General features: G+C 36.4%; 1 protein-coding gene across 1 annotated transcript; it reads right to left on the bottom strand.

Annotated features, from left to right (window-relative positions):
* Window positions 1-3,411: 3,411 nt before the first annotated feature.
* LOC140988296 (uncharacterized) lies at window positions 3,412-5,662 on the bottom strand. The gene is made up of 6 exons (XM_073457328.1): window positions 5,426-5,662; window positions 5,292-5,363; window positions 4,767-5,136; window positions 4,471-4,656; window positions 3,700-4,419; window positions 3,412-3,545 (listed from the first exon to the last, which is right to left on the bottom strand). The coding sequence occupies exons 1-6, from the start codon at window positions 5,660-5,662 to the stop codon at window positions 3,412-3,414; spliced, it is 1,719 nt and encodes a 572-aa protein (XP_073313429.1).
* Between the last annotated feature and the right edge of the window lie 8,953 nt (window positions 5,663-14,615).

The raw sequence follows: 14,615 nt of genomic DNA, 5'->3' as shown, positions 1-14,615 counted from the left end.
TGTGTTGTACCCTTTTCAACACTTGTGTATGCTGTGCTCGCCTTTTAAAAAAAAATTTCGACCTAGATTATATAATTGATCCACTTAATTCCAATGATGATTGAAAAGAATGAGTTAGCGTCCGGGTCCCCACAAATTTCGGGGACGAAATTCAATTTAAAGAGATAGATTATAACGTCTCGAAAATCTTAAGGTCCACGTGAACCACATGCATGCAAGTTCTTAATTTTTTTTTGTATTTTTATTAAATTGTTTTAATGTATTAAATGCATGTTTATTGCATAAATAAGTGTTTTAATTCATGTTTTATTAAAGTTTCATGCATTAAGAAATTAAGTTGCATTTCGCGCTCGAACGAGGAACGGAGACCGGAGATATTCAAGAAAAATATTTTTTTATTGAATGATTAATTTTAATTAATTAATATAAGGTGTTTTAAATGTATTTTTCAAGAAATGGGTTTTGTTGGGTATTTTTACCTGTCGGAGCATATTTTTAATCGGTACACAAATTTTATCGAAACGTGAGACTTTTTGAGGGTTCGGGCAATATTTTCAAAAACTTACCAAAACAAAATAGTTTTTGGGAGCATTTTTGGACGTGTTGGGCTTGTTTTATTGCTAATTGGACTCAAAGATCATTTTAACCCCTTCTAAATTATAATTAAGGGCCCAATTGCGTTCAACATATGATTTGTAGCACTCTTTGTTATCTTCGATTTGATATCAAATTCGTAATTTTTTGATAAGAAACGAGGGAGATACGATTTTTCTTGTAAAGTAGCTCAAGCTGTGAAATTTCTGTGTCTCAAAACCCGTCACCCTCTGTTATTTCAAATTTTGCTACTTATTGGTTGGTTTTCTAGAAATGTGTTTAACATATGATTTGTAGCACTCTTTGTTATCTTCGATTCGATATTAAATTTGTAATTTTCTAATAAGAAACGAGGGAGATTTTATCGTTAAACCGCTCAAGCTAGAAAATTTGTGTGCTCTATGGAGAATTCCAGCAAACTTTGGAGCTTGTTTCTAGGTCCTAAGTGGTCTGAAATAAGTGGATTAGAGGCTGGTCCTGGAAGTTTGAGTCAAGGTTCGATTTAGGAAAAATTTGGTTAAGTTTCGGTTCGATTCGGGTTAAAACAGGACTCCGGTCCAAGTTTTAAAACGAAACGATTAAGTTTGAAACAGGCTTGAGTTTACGTCTAAGAAATACTTTTAATTATGTTTTGTGACATTTGAAGGGGTTTGGTAAGCTTCGGTTCAATTTTAGAGGTCCATGGGTAAAACGGTAATTTTTGGATTTCCAGGGCAAAATGGTCATTTTGAACCCGAGGTGAGATTTTGGATACTGGCAGCGCCCTGAGCACAAATTTATGATAATTTAAATATTTATGCATCATGTAAATGATTTTTATGAAAATATGATAAATACGTTGCATGCTTGGTTGAAAGGAAAAATTATGTATATGCATGTTTTTATTTAAGTGGTGATTATAATGACACGTTTTTGAAGGAAGTGATTTAGTTGTGACTAACACGATGACATGTAAGGCCAGGACTCAGTGGGCGGGTAATGCTGTCGTTGATGATCCTCGCCGCTGGGTACCACGGTTACACGTAGATGGATCCATCGACTGACATGATGATACGAAAGTCACAGCTAATGAACGAAATTCAAATTAAGAAATTTAACACGTATATACTGATACGATGATACATGCCATGATTATTACCATGTTTTGACAGGACGGGGTTTTGTGACACATAAATTTCACAGCTGGTGCGGTTTTACGAAAAAAATCATATCTCCCTTGTTTCTTATCTGAAAATTACGAATTCGCATTGAATCAAAGATAACAGAAAGTGCTACAAATCATGTGTTGAACATATTGAAAACCAACCTATAAGTCGCAGAATTTGAAATAACAGAGGGTGACGAGTTTTGTGACACAGAAATTTCACCCGAAGACTAAAGATATCGATCTGCCCTCTCCTAAAACTCACAAAGCTTCAACTCCAGCCTTATGACACCATCATTTTCCATGTGAACAGCCTCTGACAACAAAACTCGGCAGCCCCCTTACACCAAATCAAGAAACGTGAGTTTGTAACAAAATAAAGCATTTTTCATGTCAGAACTTTGCACAAATGAAACCACATGATAGATTAAGGGATTCCTCAAGCAAGTACATATATATCAGCATATAATTGGTGTAAATGAAGAGAAAAAGAGATACATAACGTGCCTTTGCGATTAAACGCTTGAAAACTCAAAGAACTACGCACGGGACGTGAACCGGAGAGGCGGGGGAGGAGTTTTCTCGAAGAACAAAGGACCAATCAAGAGTGGCTGCTGGTTGCTGGTGTTATAACGTGAGAAAGCTACTGGAGAAAAGAAGGGGGCGGCCGCCATGTAGCAAAATAGGTTTAGGCTTTAGTTAATTATGTTTAAGCCATAAAATAATACACTAATGGGCATTTAATTAGAATTTAAATGGTTAAAAGGGTTTTAGGTCCATTAAGCACTAAAATAAACCCATCAAGCCCAATAATACTCTCGAAAAATAATTCGTTTAGGTACGTTTTTAAAAATATCGCTCGAGCCTTCAAAAAGTCCTCCGTTTCGATAAAATTTGCGTACCGATTAAAAATATGCTCCGACGGGTAAATATGGCCATCATGCACCTCTGAAAAGTAGCAAGCGCATTGCATAGCCCAAAAAGGCATCCTCCTCAAAGCGAACGTGCCATAGGGACACATAAAAATAGTTTTCTCCTGATCTTCTAGCGCTATAGCAATCTGGTTATAACCTGAATAACCATCTAAAAAGCAATAATGACAATAACCAGCAAGTCTATCGAGCATCTGACCAATAAAAGGCACTGGAAAATGATCTTGACGTGTGGCATTGTTCAAGTTCCTATGGACAATGCATACTCGCTAGCCTGTTACAATACGAGTACATATTAGTTCATCATTTCATTTTTACCACAGTTATTCCACTCTTTTTAGGTACAACTTGCACAGGAGACACCCAACTACTATCAGAAATAGCATAAATCACACCAGCATTCAAAAATTTCAATACCTCATTTTTTACAACTTCTTTCATTGCTGGATTCAACCTCATTTGATGATCCACATAAGGAGCATACGACTCCTCCATCAAAATTTTATGCATGCAAATAGTGGGCTAATTCTCTTAATATTAGAAATCGACCATCCTAATGCAGTTTTAAATGTCTTCAATACTCTCAATAATTTATCTTTTTCATCACAAGTAAGGGAGGAAGAGATTATTACCGTATATATCGACCTCTCACCTAAGAATTCATAGCAAAGATGGCTTGGCAGTTCTTTCAAATCAAGGGAAGGATGTACTACCTCTGTTTGCTCATTTACCTCCAATTCCTCAAGCAGTGCATCTTTTTTTTTTTCCTTTTTGCAATCCATCAAGATCCACAAATTGCTCTTTCTCTTCCCAATCATTTTCATCAGCAGTTCCAGTATTACCAATCAAACAACTCTCCAAAGGATCCCTAGCTCCTGCGCAATCAAGAGACATACATGAGTCTATAACATCAATGCTTTTACAAATACTTACCTCATTTGATCCCTTCATGGTGTGATAGATATTAAAAATGACTGCTTCTCCACCAACTCTCAAGGTGAGTTCACCTTTATGCACATCTATCAATGCCCTTTCCAGTCTCCAGGAAAGGTCTCCCAAAGATTAATAGAGCTTCATGATCTTCTTCCATATCTAAAATCACAAAATCAACAGGAAAAATAAATTTATCCACTTTTACCAGTACATCTTCGACGATCCCACTTGGATACGTGAGATTCCTGTCTACAAGCTGTAAGGTGATAGTGGTTGGTTTAAACTCTCCAAGATCCAATTCCATGTAAATAGAAAATGGCATTAGATTAATACTTATTCCTAAATCACATAAAGCTCTACTACATTGAGAACCTCCAATAAAGCAAGGAATAGTAAAACTCTCTGGGTCTTTTAAATTTTGTGACAGCTTCTTTTGCAGAATGGCGCTACAATCCTCGGTCGGCTTCACAATTTCATGCTCCTGCAGCTTCCTCTTCTTAGACATCACATCTTTAATGAACTTCGCATAGTTTGGCATTTGCTCCAAAGTATCAGCAAATGGTATGTTGATGTGAATCTTCTTGAAAATATCTATGAATTTTGCAAACAGATCATCCAAATTCTTCTTCTTGAACCTTTGAGGGTATGGAAGTGTCGGCTTCAATATAGGAGGTCGTTCAACTTCAACTTCATTCTTGGAATCCTCAGTTTTCGTTTTTTTTCTATCCTCAGACTCACCTTCTTCAACTGTCTTCTCCTTTTCCACTTTTGTTTTGGATGTCTCAACGTCAAGTTCTTTTCCACTTCTCAAAGTAACTGACTTGCACAGCTACTTCGGGTTAATTTCAGTATTACTTGGGAAATGACCTCTATTCTGATCTCTTAATGCAGTAGCCAACTGTCCAATTTGTGTCTCCAAAGGTTTCATTGTGGCCCCCATATTTCCTATGTGAGTTTCCATACTGTCAAGGAGAGACTCAGTCCTTGCCATCCTTTTATCAGATTCAGCAACAAACGTCCCTGCCAAATCCTCAAATGAAGGCTTTCTTTCCCCTTTGATGCATTGAACCCCGATGGAAGATTCAACACATTTTTATTATTTGCATATGAAAAATTCTCATGATTTCTCAACCCAGGATGATAAGTATTAGGGGGAGGGTTACCTCGATATCCTCCGTAGCCACCAAAATTCCTGTTTTTGATGTACTGAGCTTCTTTAGGAAGATGTAGTTCTTCAACAACAATCGGTGCACCTTCACTCTCTGATGTGCTCACCTTATTCATATCAGCTATCTCTGTAGTCAGTGCAGATACCTGGGCAGTGAGTGACGTAATAGGGTCCACAGCATAAACTCCAGTTGTCTTCTTTACTCCTGACCTCTCAGACGGCCACTGGTAGCTATTTAGAGTCATCTGCTCAAGAAAGTCATAAGCTTGATCAGGAGATTTGGCAAAGATCATGCCACCAGCTGCTGCATCCACTGTTTTTCTTTTTTTCCCATTCAGACCATTGTAGAATAATTTGATTTGTACCTAGTCTTCAAAACCATGGTTTGGGTACCGCCTCAGCAACTCCTTATATCTTTCACATGCCTCATACAACTACTCAAAATCAGTCTGGCTGAAAGTGCTAATCTCGATCTTCAGCTGTGCAGACTTTCGCAGGAGGAAAATATTTAGCAAAAAACTTCGTTGCTAACTCCTGCCATGTCTTGATGCTCTCTAGAGGCAGTTATTGGAGTCATCCTCTTGCTTGGTCCCTGAGAGAAAACGGACACAAACGCAATCTAATAATATCATCAGGAAAATTATTAATCTTTACCGTATTCGTGATCTCCAAGAAAGTCCTCAAATTAACGTGAGGATCAGAAGTGGAAGTTCCCACAAATTGGTTCTGTTGAACCATATTTATTAGTGCAGGTTTCAGTTCGAAATTGTTGGCGTTTATAGTCCCCCAAGCAATGCCAGAATAATGACTGTGGATCACTGGTCGAAATTGATCTCTGATAGGTATAGCCTCTGGCGGGTTACGTCTGTCATCTTCTTTGCGTTCAACCATTGCTTGGATCTCTTCTCTTTTCGTTTTTCTTAATCTCCGTGTAGTTCTTTCGATCTCAGGATCAAAGATAAGCAAGTCAGGACTTTGCGATCTTCGCATGCACTATCAAACATGGAAAATGAAAAACTTAGTAATTATAAAATAAAATAAAACAAAAAGTTCTAAATTAAAATCTAGACTAATTGGTAACAATACTGATATAAATTCAAATTTGACACTCCCGGCAACGGCGAAAAAAACTTGTTGCCTATTTTCCGCTCGCAAGCGCACGGTTTGTCAAGTTATAATATATGTGAGTAAAGTAACGTTCCCACGAGGAGTGTATATGTAAAAATATATCAGTGCTTGTAATTATAATAGTCACGACTTTATCTAGAAAAATCAATAAAAGGTTTGGTTTGCTTGAAAATGAATTAATCGCCAATAAATATAAATCTAATTACCGAGTCGAGAAAATATCAATGAGAGAAAATATCTAGAGGAATGATTTTACTAAGTTTCCACGATAATTATTCCAAGTTGAATTTATATTCATGAATTTCAATTATTTAATGGCCAAGAATACTTAATTATTTTATTCTATCTTTTCCAAGTGACGAATAAATTGTATCATTCGATTCGGATCCAAGCATTCCTAATAAGAATCTAAGTTTAAATGATAAGCGCAAACGATGATCTTACCTAGGCCTCGCTAAAGTCATACACCTTCCAAACGATATAAACATTCGACGATGTGTCTCTAATGATCTATAATCCTAGTCCCTCTCCCGAGTTGTAGAATCAATCAGACAACAACAATTTATGGCCAGTAAATTACAGTCAAATAAAAGCAAAAAAAACACAATTAAACCAAAAAAAATTAATCATATAAACAACCATGTCAAATCATCGTATCCACAAAGCTACATCATCCTCTAGAATGGAAAATTAGTTCATCACGAAATCTAAACAAAAACAAGACATGTTCAAAATTTTAGACATCGCAACACAAGAAATTAAATAAGCGAAAGATTAGATGACAGATCAGAAGTGGCGGCTCAGTACCCAGATTTGTCGTTCTTTGTCTTCGTGATCGATCTTCGCACACCAGATCGTCTTACGCATGTGCTCTGTTCTCTCGTGCGTTTTTCTCTCCAAAAAGACGGCTCCTCTAGTGTTCTAGGTTTTTTTCTCCTTTTATTTCCGAAATTTGCATCCTGTACGCACCTTGCACGCGATTGCGCGTGTTCTTGCGCGGCCGCACTCGTTTTTTTGGAATTCTTCGGCTGTCTGGGCACGCGCGCCTGTGCGTGAAGTGGCGTGGCAACGCGCTTCCTTCTGGCGTTCTTCTACACATCTGCGTGCACGGTTGCGCGTGAAGTGGCGTGGCCACGTGCGCACTTCTGGCCGAGTACTGCTTCACTTTGCACTCTACTGCGCGTGAAGTGGTGCGGTGCGCGCACACAGCTCTGTTTTCTTGCATCCAGTTGGCTTAATGTACCTTTTTTCTCAATTCCTGAAATGACAATAAAAACTACCCAAAAACACATAATTCCATTCGAAACTAACATAATTCAAAATGGATTCTTGTATAAATTAAGTACAAAAATTGCACTTATCATGTGTGCTATATGAGCATCTTCAAATATGAAAGCCAAAAGTTTGCACGGAAATATTGAAATATGCACGAGAGTTCAGATGGTTTCATTTGATATGAGTGCATATTTATAATTGGAAATATCCAACGGTAGAATTTGCTTATCAACAATCATTTGTACATTAGTCCGACTGAATCAACATGTCACTTTCAGTCATCGTACCTATCCATACTCATTTTATGTTTATTTTGCTTTTGAGACTTTAAGCTCCTTTCTTTTCAAAAAACTGACAGACCATATACGAAATATGCATCTTTCTGTCATTCGGCGGTTGGTAGAATACTATGTAATAATTCTATAGTAGGCGGTTGTTGAACGAATTTACTTGTAGTATCCTTTTTGAATTTCTCAAATATCGTCACCGGTCTTTTCCTCGATCCCGCCTCGAATAATCGCCTGAAACATGAAACTTGAAAAATATTTTAACGTGCATCACATAAACATGAATAATTTAAAATAATGTATTTAAATAAATCATGCACCACTAAGACTCATTTTAAAATTAAATAAATGATTTAATAATTAAATAAATGCATGGAATTTACGTGTACTGATTTTGGGCACTACACATATCATCCCAACTTTCAAATGCTCTTATTTCAGCTTCAGTTATTTTCCTCATGTTCCAATTCTGGGGTTCCTGTGTCTGCAAATTACAATAGACGAAATGAAACAGAGGGTTAAGTCTTTGAGGACTTAGTGAGTTTAAATTAGTATATAGTTTTTAAATAAGTTAAAATAGCGCTTCATTATAACTATGCATGGAGTAATAGGGATAACAATTTAGATGTTATGAATGTTATGCAATGGAATAATAGATAAATGAAAATTTCATAAATTAACATTGGTGGCTCTAATTGAGTACTTTTTACGAGCCGGGTGAACCATTCTCCGGACCGAAATATTCGGTGCGCGTTGTTCAGATGAACCATATACCCGAGACTTTTAACCCGTTGTTCATTGGACTCATTTTCCGACCCGAAGCCACGTTGTCCAGTGGACTCAATTTCCGGACCGAAATCTGTTGTCCATGACTCCATTCATTAACGATATATCAATCCATTCATAAATATGCAAGAAAAATATATCAGTAATCGAAATGAACTGTGGATGATATTTGAACATTAAATAAATGCTATTGAAATTTCCAAGTCAAATGCCAAAGGCTTTAATAAAAGAATGAATTGTAATTTCCTCACCTGATAACTTACAGTCTATGCTTGATTAGTAATCTGAGTTGCTGGAGCAAGTCCTAAAAATATATTATAAATGATATTTATATGTTAGAGTTTTAAGTAAATAGCTGATCATTTCCAGATTATTTCTGTTCAGAATTTAACCCGGTTGATTTTACTTAAGTTTACGAAATTCATATTAATTAGAAGATATCTCTAAACATTACGAAAGTTGGCCAAAAAATCGGAAAAATCACCAGGAAGGTTCGGCCACCGGAAAAACGCCGATACGGTGGCGCGTGAGGTACACGCGCTGACGGTTCCGACGCGTGACTGGCCTTCCGGCGGCCACGCGCGGCCGGGTTTTTTCCAGCTTATGTAACTTTGTAAAATCTTTAATTCTTTTGTTGAAAGTATTTTCAAATTCCTATCCGGTCAATACCAGAATTAAATATCGTCTTATGGAGAACTAAGGTACTCCGGTATTCCGAAAATGTTAGTTCCGGCAATATTTTGGGACAACGGACGGTATGTACCTTATCTATGCAACAAGAGGTACAACTTTTATGTTCAAGTCAACCTCTAGTTTGGTGTGTAGCTATAAGAAAAATGATCGTAGATTACCTTGCTTGAAAAGAGATTTCGTTGCCGTTTCTCGGAATATCTTTGTTTGATTTTCTTGTTTTTGATCGATCCTTTTACATCACCTCCAGTGCTATATTGCTTTAAGATATGAGGTGAATAGTTGGTGATTTATTGGAATTTTTCGGAAAAATTTATAGATTTTTCTTCTATTTTTCTTCATCTTTTCCCCTTCTTTTCTTCTTTCCTTTCCGTTTCTTTCTTCCCTCTCGGTTGGTTTGAGAATTGAAGAAGAGAATTCAAATATATATATAGCCGAACACATAGTTATCCATTTTTATCGTTTTAAATTTATTAAATGAAAAGGTTAATATTTATCCAAATTTAATATTATTATATTCTTGTATCTAATTATTATATTAAACATATGTATTGAACCTAATTATAAATTATCTTACCTTGAAATTAATAATTATTGTACTTAATTACTTAACATGTATGATGAGCTTAATTATAATATTTTATTATATTTTGGATATTTGGTTTTGGAATGGGAACCTCATAGTACTTGATGAATTTTTTAAGTGTATTGTGATATGTTTTAATGTATTTCTATATACTTTGGACAAATAAAATATTTACTGAAAAATAATGTGGTAAAAATTCTAAAAATAAAAATTTAGTTATACTAATAAACTTTAAAATATTTTTATGTACCTTTATGTGTAGGGTCTCACAAAATCAGTGTAACTGGTTCTTCAAACAAGCTGTTCAGTTGATTGTCCCAACTTATAGGTGATTCAGCAGGAAGATCTCAAAAGTCTGGCGAGCCTATGATGTGTTCAATTGACGAAGAACCCAGCTAACCAGTTCAACTGAAGGAGTGAAATCAGTTCAACTGACGAGTCAATTGATTTCACTAGCCCAACTAAAGATTAGTCCAGCTGACCAGTTCAAAGCATCAGTCAGAATATTTCAGTTGCAGATCAAGACAAGCTTACAGTAAATGGATTCCAGATGTGCGAGAAGGTACAAACTATTGTACAGTCAAAGGACAATAATGGACGTTGCATCAGAGCATTAAAGACAAAACGCTCCAGAAGGGCAGTCGAAAGTCGAAGCACAAGTCCAAAGAGCCGATTCAAATGCAACTGATACAATAATTGAGTCTCACTGTACGATCAGATTTTTCCGCCTATATAAAGAGGAGATCAGTGAAGATTCAAATAAGAGATATATACGAGAGTGAAAAGAGTGTAAAAGAAAAACAGAAAAGGGCACGCTCAGTTTCATATCAGCTTTCAAAAGCAATCAGCCAAGAGGGAATTCTTCATCGTTGTATCAGCTTAGTTTAAAAGCCATTTTCCCTCAGTGTGTGAGAACATTCTTGTTCAGTTCTCACACACACACTCACTCTCAAAACCACTCAAATACCGTCTTGCACAAAGACGTTAAACTTGTGTATGTAGTATTTGACACATAGACGTTAAAGAAGTGTTGGCTGGAAGATGCTGCCTTCAGGCGTAGCTAGCAGTACAGTTTAGGAAGTAAAGTAAGTCCTAGCTGAGTGGGTTTGTACAAAGAGTTGTATAAATCAAAGTCTTCTAGTGGATCCTACCCGTGGTGGTAGAAGGGGTGACGTAGGAGCAGTTGAAGTCTTCGAACATCCTTAAACATATCTTGTGTATTTAACTGATTAACTGCTGTTTTCAAATTGTTTCGATCAGTTAAAGCATTCTTCTGTTCAGTTGTCACCGTAACCGAACTGAATAATGCAAAAATTAATCTAGTCTTTCTCAGTTATTCAGTTTACATAAGTTAAAATGTTTTCTAATAACAGTCTTCTTCACGAAGGATTACTTCGAGTTTCTTCCGCTTGGTTTTTAAACAAAACTCGATTTAATTCATCGGTGTTCATATTCTTAGAACACGAGCTATTGCAGCTATTTGAAGAATATAGTGTTCAAAATGTCTTCGAAGGCACTAGTACACTGAATCCTTCAATTGGTATCAGAGCGGGTTGTTCTAAGAAGAACATTTGAAGAAAATTGTGTTTTAAAAATTTTTACTTTAAAATAGTGTTAAAAGCTATTTAAAAGTATTTCATACAATTTTCAAAACTATTTGAAAATATTTATATGTCGCTCTTTAGCAAAGAGTTGAGAGGATTGGTTCTGCAAGTAACATTGCAACCACTTCTTTAGATTCCTAGCTTTGGGGCTTTAATCAGCCTGCAGGGGACTGAGGAACATCTGCAAAGATACACAGCTAAATTGCTCACTGAACAAGAACTCAGTTGTAAACCTACCAAGTCAGCTGTTCTTCAGACGAAACTCATCCACGTTGGGATGTTGGTCGATTTAATCACCAGCTGAACTCCACGAGAGCCTAGTCAGAGTGTGCTCGACCATAGAAACTCGTTTCTCTAGCAAATTGAACTCACAACTGATGCAGCAGTTCAAGCAGTCAAAACAACTAGATGATGGTATATCCAGTTCCGTCATAGAAACTGACTGATATCTGATGTTATTTAAATTATGCTATTGTTGTAGCAATTTTTCCTTTTCAACTGATGTATGCACTTAGATGTAAATACATGGAAATTTATTTAAATAAAACATCATGTGTATTCAGTTATGTTTCGTTGTGATTGAAAAGATATTCTCAGTTCTCTTGTCTACGATGCTTGAATGATTAAATGACTAGATAAATATCTTTCAAATACGGGTTTTCATTCAGTTTCTAAGGGGAGTTTTTCTTTTATTCTCAAACTGAAAAATCGTTTTTCAATCAGTTTTAAAATTCAGTTGTTGAGAAAAATTCTTTCTTTTTCGTCAACTGAAAAGTGTTTTCTAAATACATTTAAGGGTTGATCAATTCAGTTTTGGAGGGAGAATTTTTCTTATCTTCTATCTCTAAATTGTTTTCAAAATTTCTTTAATTCAGTTCTTGAGGGGGAGCTTTTAACGATGTTTGAATGTACTAACCCTTGAACTGAATATATTACGCTTAACTGTTCAAGTTTTGTAATCATCAAAAAAGAGGAGATTTTTGGAACTTTTCAAGTTCGCAATCCTGATTTTGATGCTAACAAAACTTATGATCTTGTTTCTAATAATATACCTTAGTGCGCAGACAGCTAAAACTGAATTAATCAGTTTTACGAAACCACAACTGAAGCCATCGGAGATGCCAACTGATTGAACCAACTGATTAACGAGACTAAATTAGTCTAACTGGTTATTCAAACAAGCAGTTCAGTTGATTGTCCGAACTGATAGGTGATTCAGCAGGAAGATCTCAAAAGCCTGGCCAGCCTATGATGTGTCCAACTGAAGAAGAACCCAGCTAACCAGTTCAACTGAAGGAGTGAAATCATTTCAACAATCGAGTCAACTGATTTAACTAGCCCAACTGAAGATCAGTCCAACTGATCAGTTCAAAGCATCAGTCAGAATATTTCAGTTGCAGATCAAGACAAGCTTACAGTAAATGGATTCCAGCTGTGTGAGAAGATACAAAGCCATTGTCCAGTCGAAGGACAATAATGGACGTTGCATCAGAGCATTAAAGACAAAACGCTTCAGAAGGGCAGTCGAAAAGTCGAAGCACAAAGTCCAAGGAGCCGATTCAAATGCAACGGATACAACAATTGAGTCTCACTGTACGATCAGCTTTTCTCGCCTATATAAAGAGGAGATAAGTGAAAACTCAAATAAGAGACATATACGATAGTGAAAAGAGTTGAGAATAAAAACAGAAAAGAACACGCTCAGTTGCATATCAGCTTTCAGAAGCAATCGGCCAAGAGAGAATTCTTCATCGTTGTATCAGCTTAGTTTAGAAGCCATTTTCCATCAGTGTGTGAAAACATTCTTGTTCAGCTCTCACACAAACACTCACTCTCAAAACCACTCAAATGCTGTCTTGCACAAAGACGTTAAACTTGTGTATGTAGTCTTTGACACATAGACATTAAAGAAGTGTTGGCTGGAAGGTGCTGCCTTCAGTCATAGCTAGGAGTTCAGTTTAGGCGGTAGTGTAAGTCCTAGCTGAGTGGGTTTGTATAAAGAGTTGTATAAATCAAAGTCTTCTAGTGGATCCTACCTGTGGTGGTAGAAGGGGTAACGTAGTAACAGTTGAAGTCTCCGAACATCTATTAACATATCTTGTGTATTTAACTGATTAACTGCTGTTTTCAAAATGTTTCGATCAGTTAGAGCATTCGTCAGTTCAGTTTTCACTGTAACTGAACTGAAGAATGCAAAAACTAATCTAGTCTTTCTCAGTTATTCAGTTTACATAAGTTAAAATGTTTTCTAATAACAGTCTTCTTCACGAAGGATTAATTCGAGTTTCTTCCGCTTGGTTTTAAAAAAAACTCGATTTAATTCATCGGTGTTAATATTCTTAGAACACGAGCTGTTGCAGCTAATTGGAGAATGTGGTGTTCGAAATGCCTTCGAAAACACTAGCACACTCGATCCTTCAATGTTAGACGTCCTGGCAGTGCCCTAAATGCTATTATAAATGTTAAAAATGTTTATTTTGAATGTTTGAGGAATTTTATGATGAAAAATTATAAATGCTAAAAGATGTGTCGCATGCTTGTTTTAATAGTAAAAAAAGATATTAAATGCATGATTTTTATAAAGTGATGAAAACGTAAAATGTAATGCCCGAATTTTGAAATATTGTGGCATTAGTTGTGATGGTTTATGACTTTATGTTATGGTATAAATGGTAATGAATGTTATAGAATGGAATAGATAATTGATGGGTAGAATCAAAGGTTGAATTTGAGCTAAATAGATGATGGAAGTGCAGAAACGGTATGAAAAATGTGGCAGTAGTTGTGGTTTTTAGCATAATGTTTTGTATATTGATCCAATTGATGTGAGGCTACTCCCATTAGAAAGATATGACATAAGGCTATAACTTTCATGTTTTGAGTTTTGTTCAAATCATAAGAGAAGACGAGCCAAAAGCGCCCCGAAGTGTGTCGTGCGTATCGTCGTTCCTACAATGACACATGTTGGGAGATTTAGCATAACCTTTTACTCAGATCTCCAAATGACATGAGGCCAATTGGAGATGCAAGCCAAGACATAGGGCTACAACTTTGTAGTTTACCACTTTCGGAAATTCTGAAGTTAAAATGCGTTCTTGGCAGAATACTGCGCGCCCCTGCGCAGGATCCGGCGCCCTAGCGCGCGCAGTGCTGAAATTTTGGTGTTTGGGCAGCAAGGGGAGCACGGCTGCGCCAAAATCACGCGCCATGGCGCCCAAAACTTGTACAAAAAACGTGTTTTGAGGTTTGGATGGTATATATTTGATTGGGGAATGATTTTTTTATCATTTTCTCTTCTCTTTTTCATACTCCATCGGTTTAGAGCTAGGGTTCTTCATTTTTCCTTTCATCTTCTAATATCTTCTTCAATCTATGGGAGATTTGTTCAAGGAAATTATGAAATGAAGTTAGATTTGTGATCCTCTCTCCAAGATCTTCAAGATGGTATAAGTATGTTATAATTTTATTCAAGTTTGGAAATGGGATGA

Source organism: Primulina huaijiensis, chromosome 11, assembly GCF_012295235.1.
Source record: "Primulina huaijiensis isolate GDHJ02 chromosome 11, ASM1229523v2, whole genome shotgun sequence".
NCBI lineage: Eukaryota > Viridiplantae > Streptophyta > Magnoliopsida > Lamiales > Gesneriaceae > Primulina > Primulina huaijiensis.
This window is presented reverse-complemented; position numbering and strand designations above follow the sequence as displayed.

Excerpts from the sequence above, each read along its gene's own strand:
- LOC140988296 (XM_073457328.1), bottom strand. The coding sequence starts at position 5,662 with ATGGTTGAACGCAAAGAAGATGACAGACGTAACCCGCCAGAGGCTATA. Across the intron at positions 4,657-4,766 it reads TGGCTACGGAGGATATCGAG|GGGAAAGAAAGCCTTCATTT; the intron begins GTAACCCTCCCC and ends AATGCATCAAAG. Across the intron at positions 4,420-4,470 it reads ATTAAGAGATCAGAATAGAG|TTACTTTGAGAAGTGGAAAA; the intron begins GTCATTTCCCAA and ends TGTGCAAGTCAG.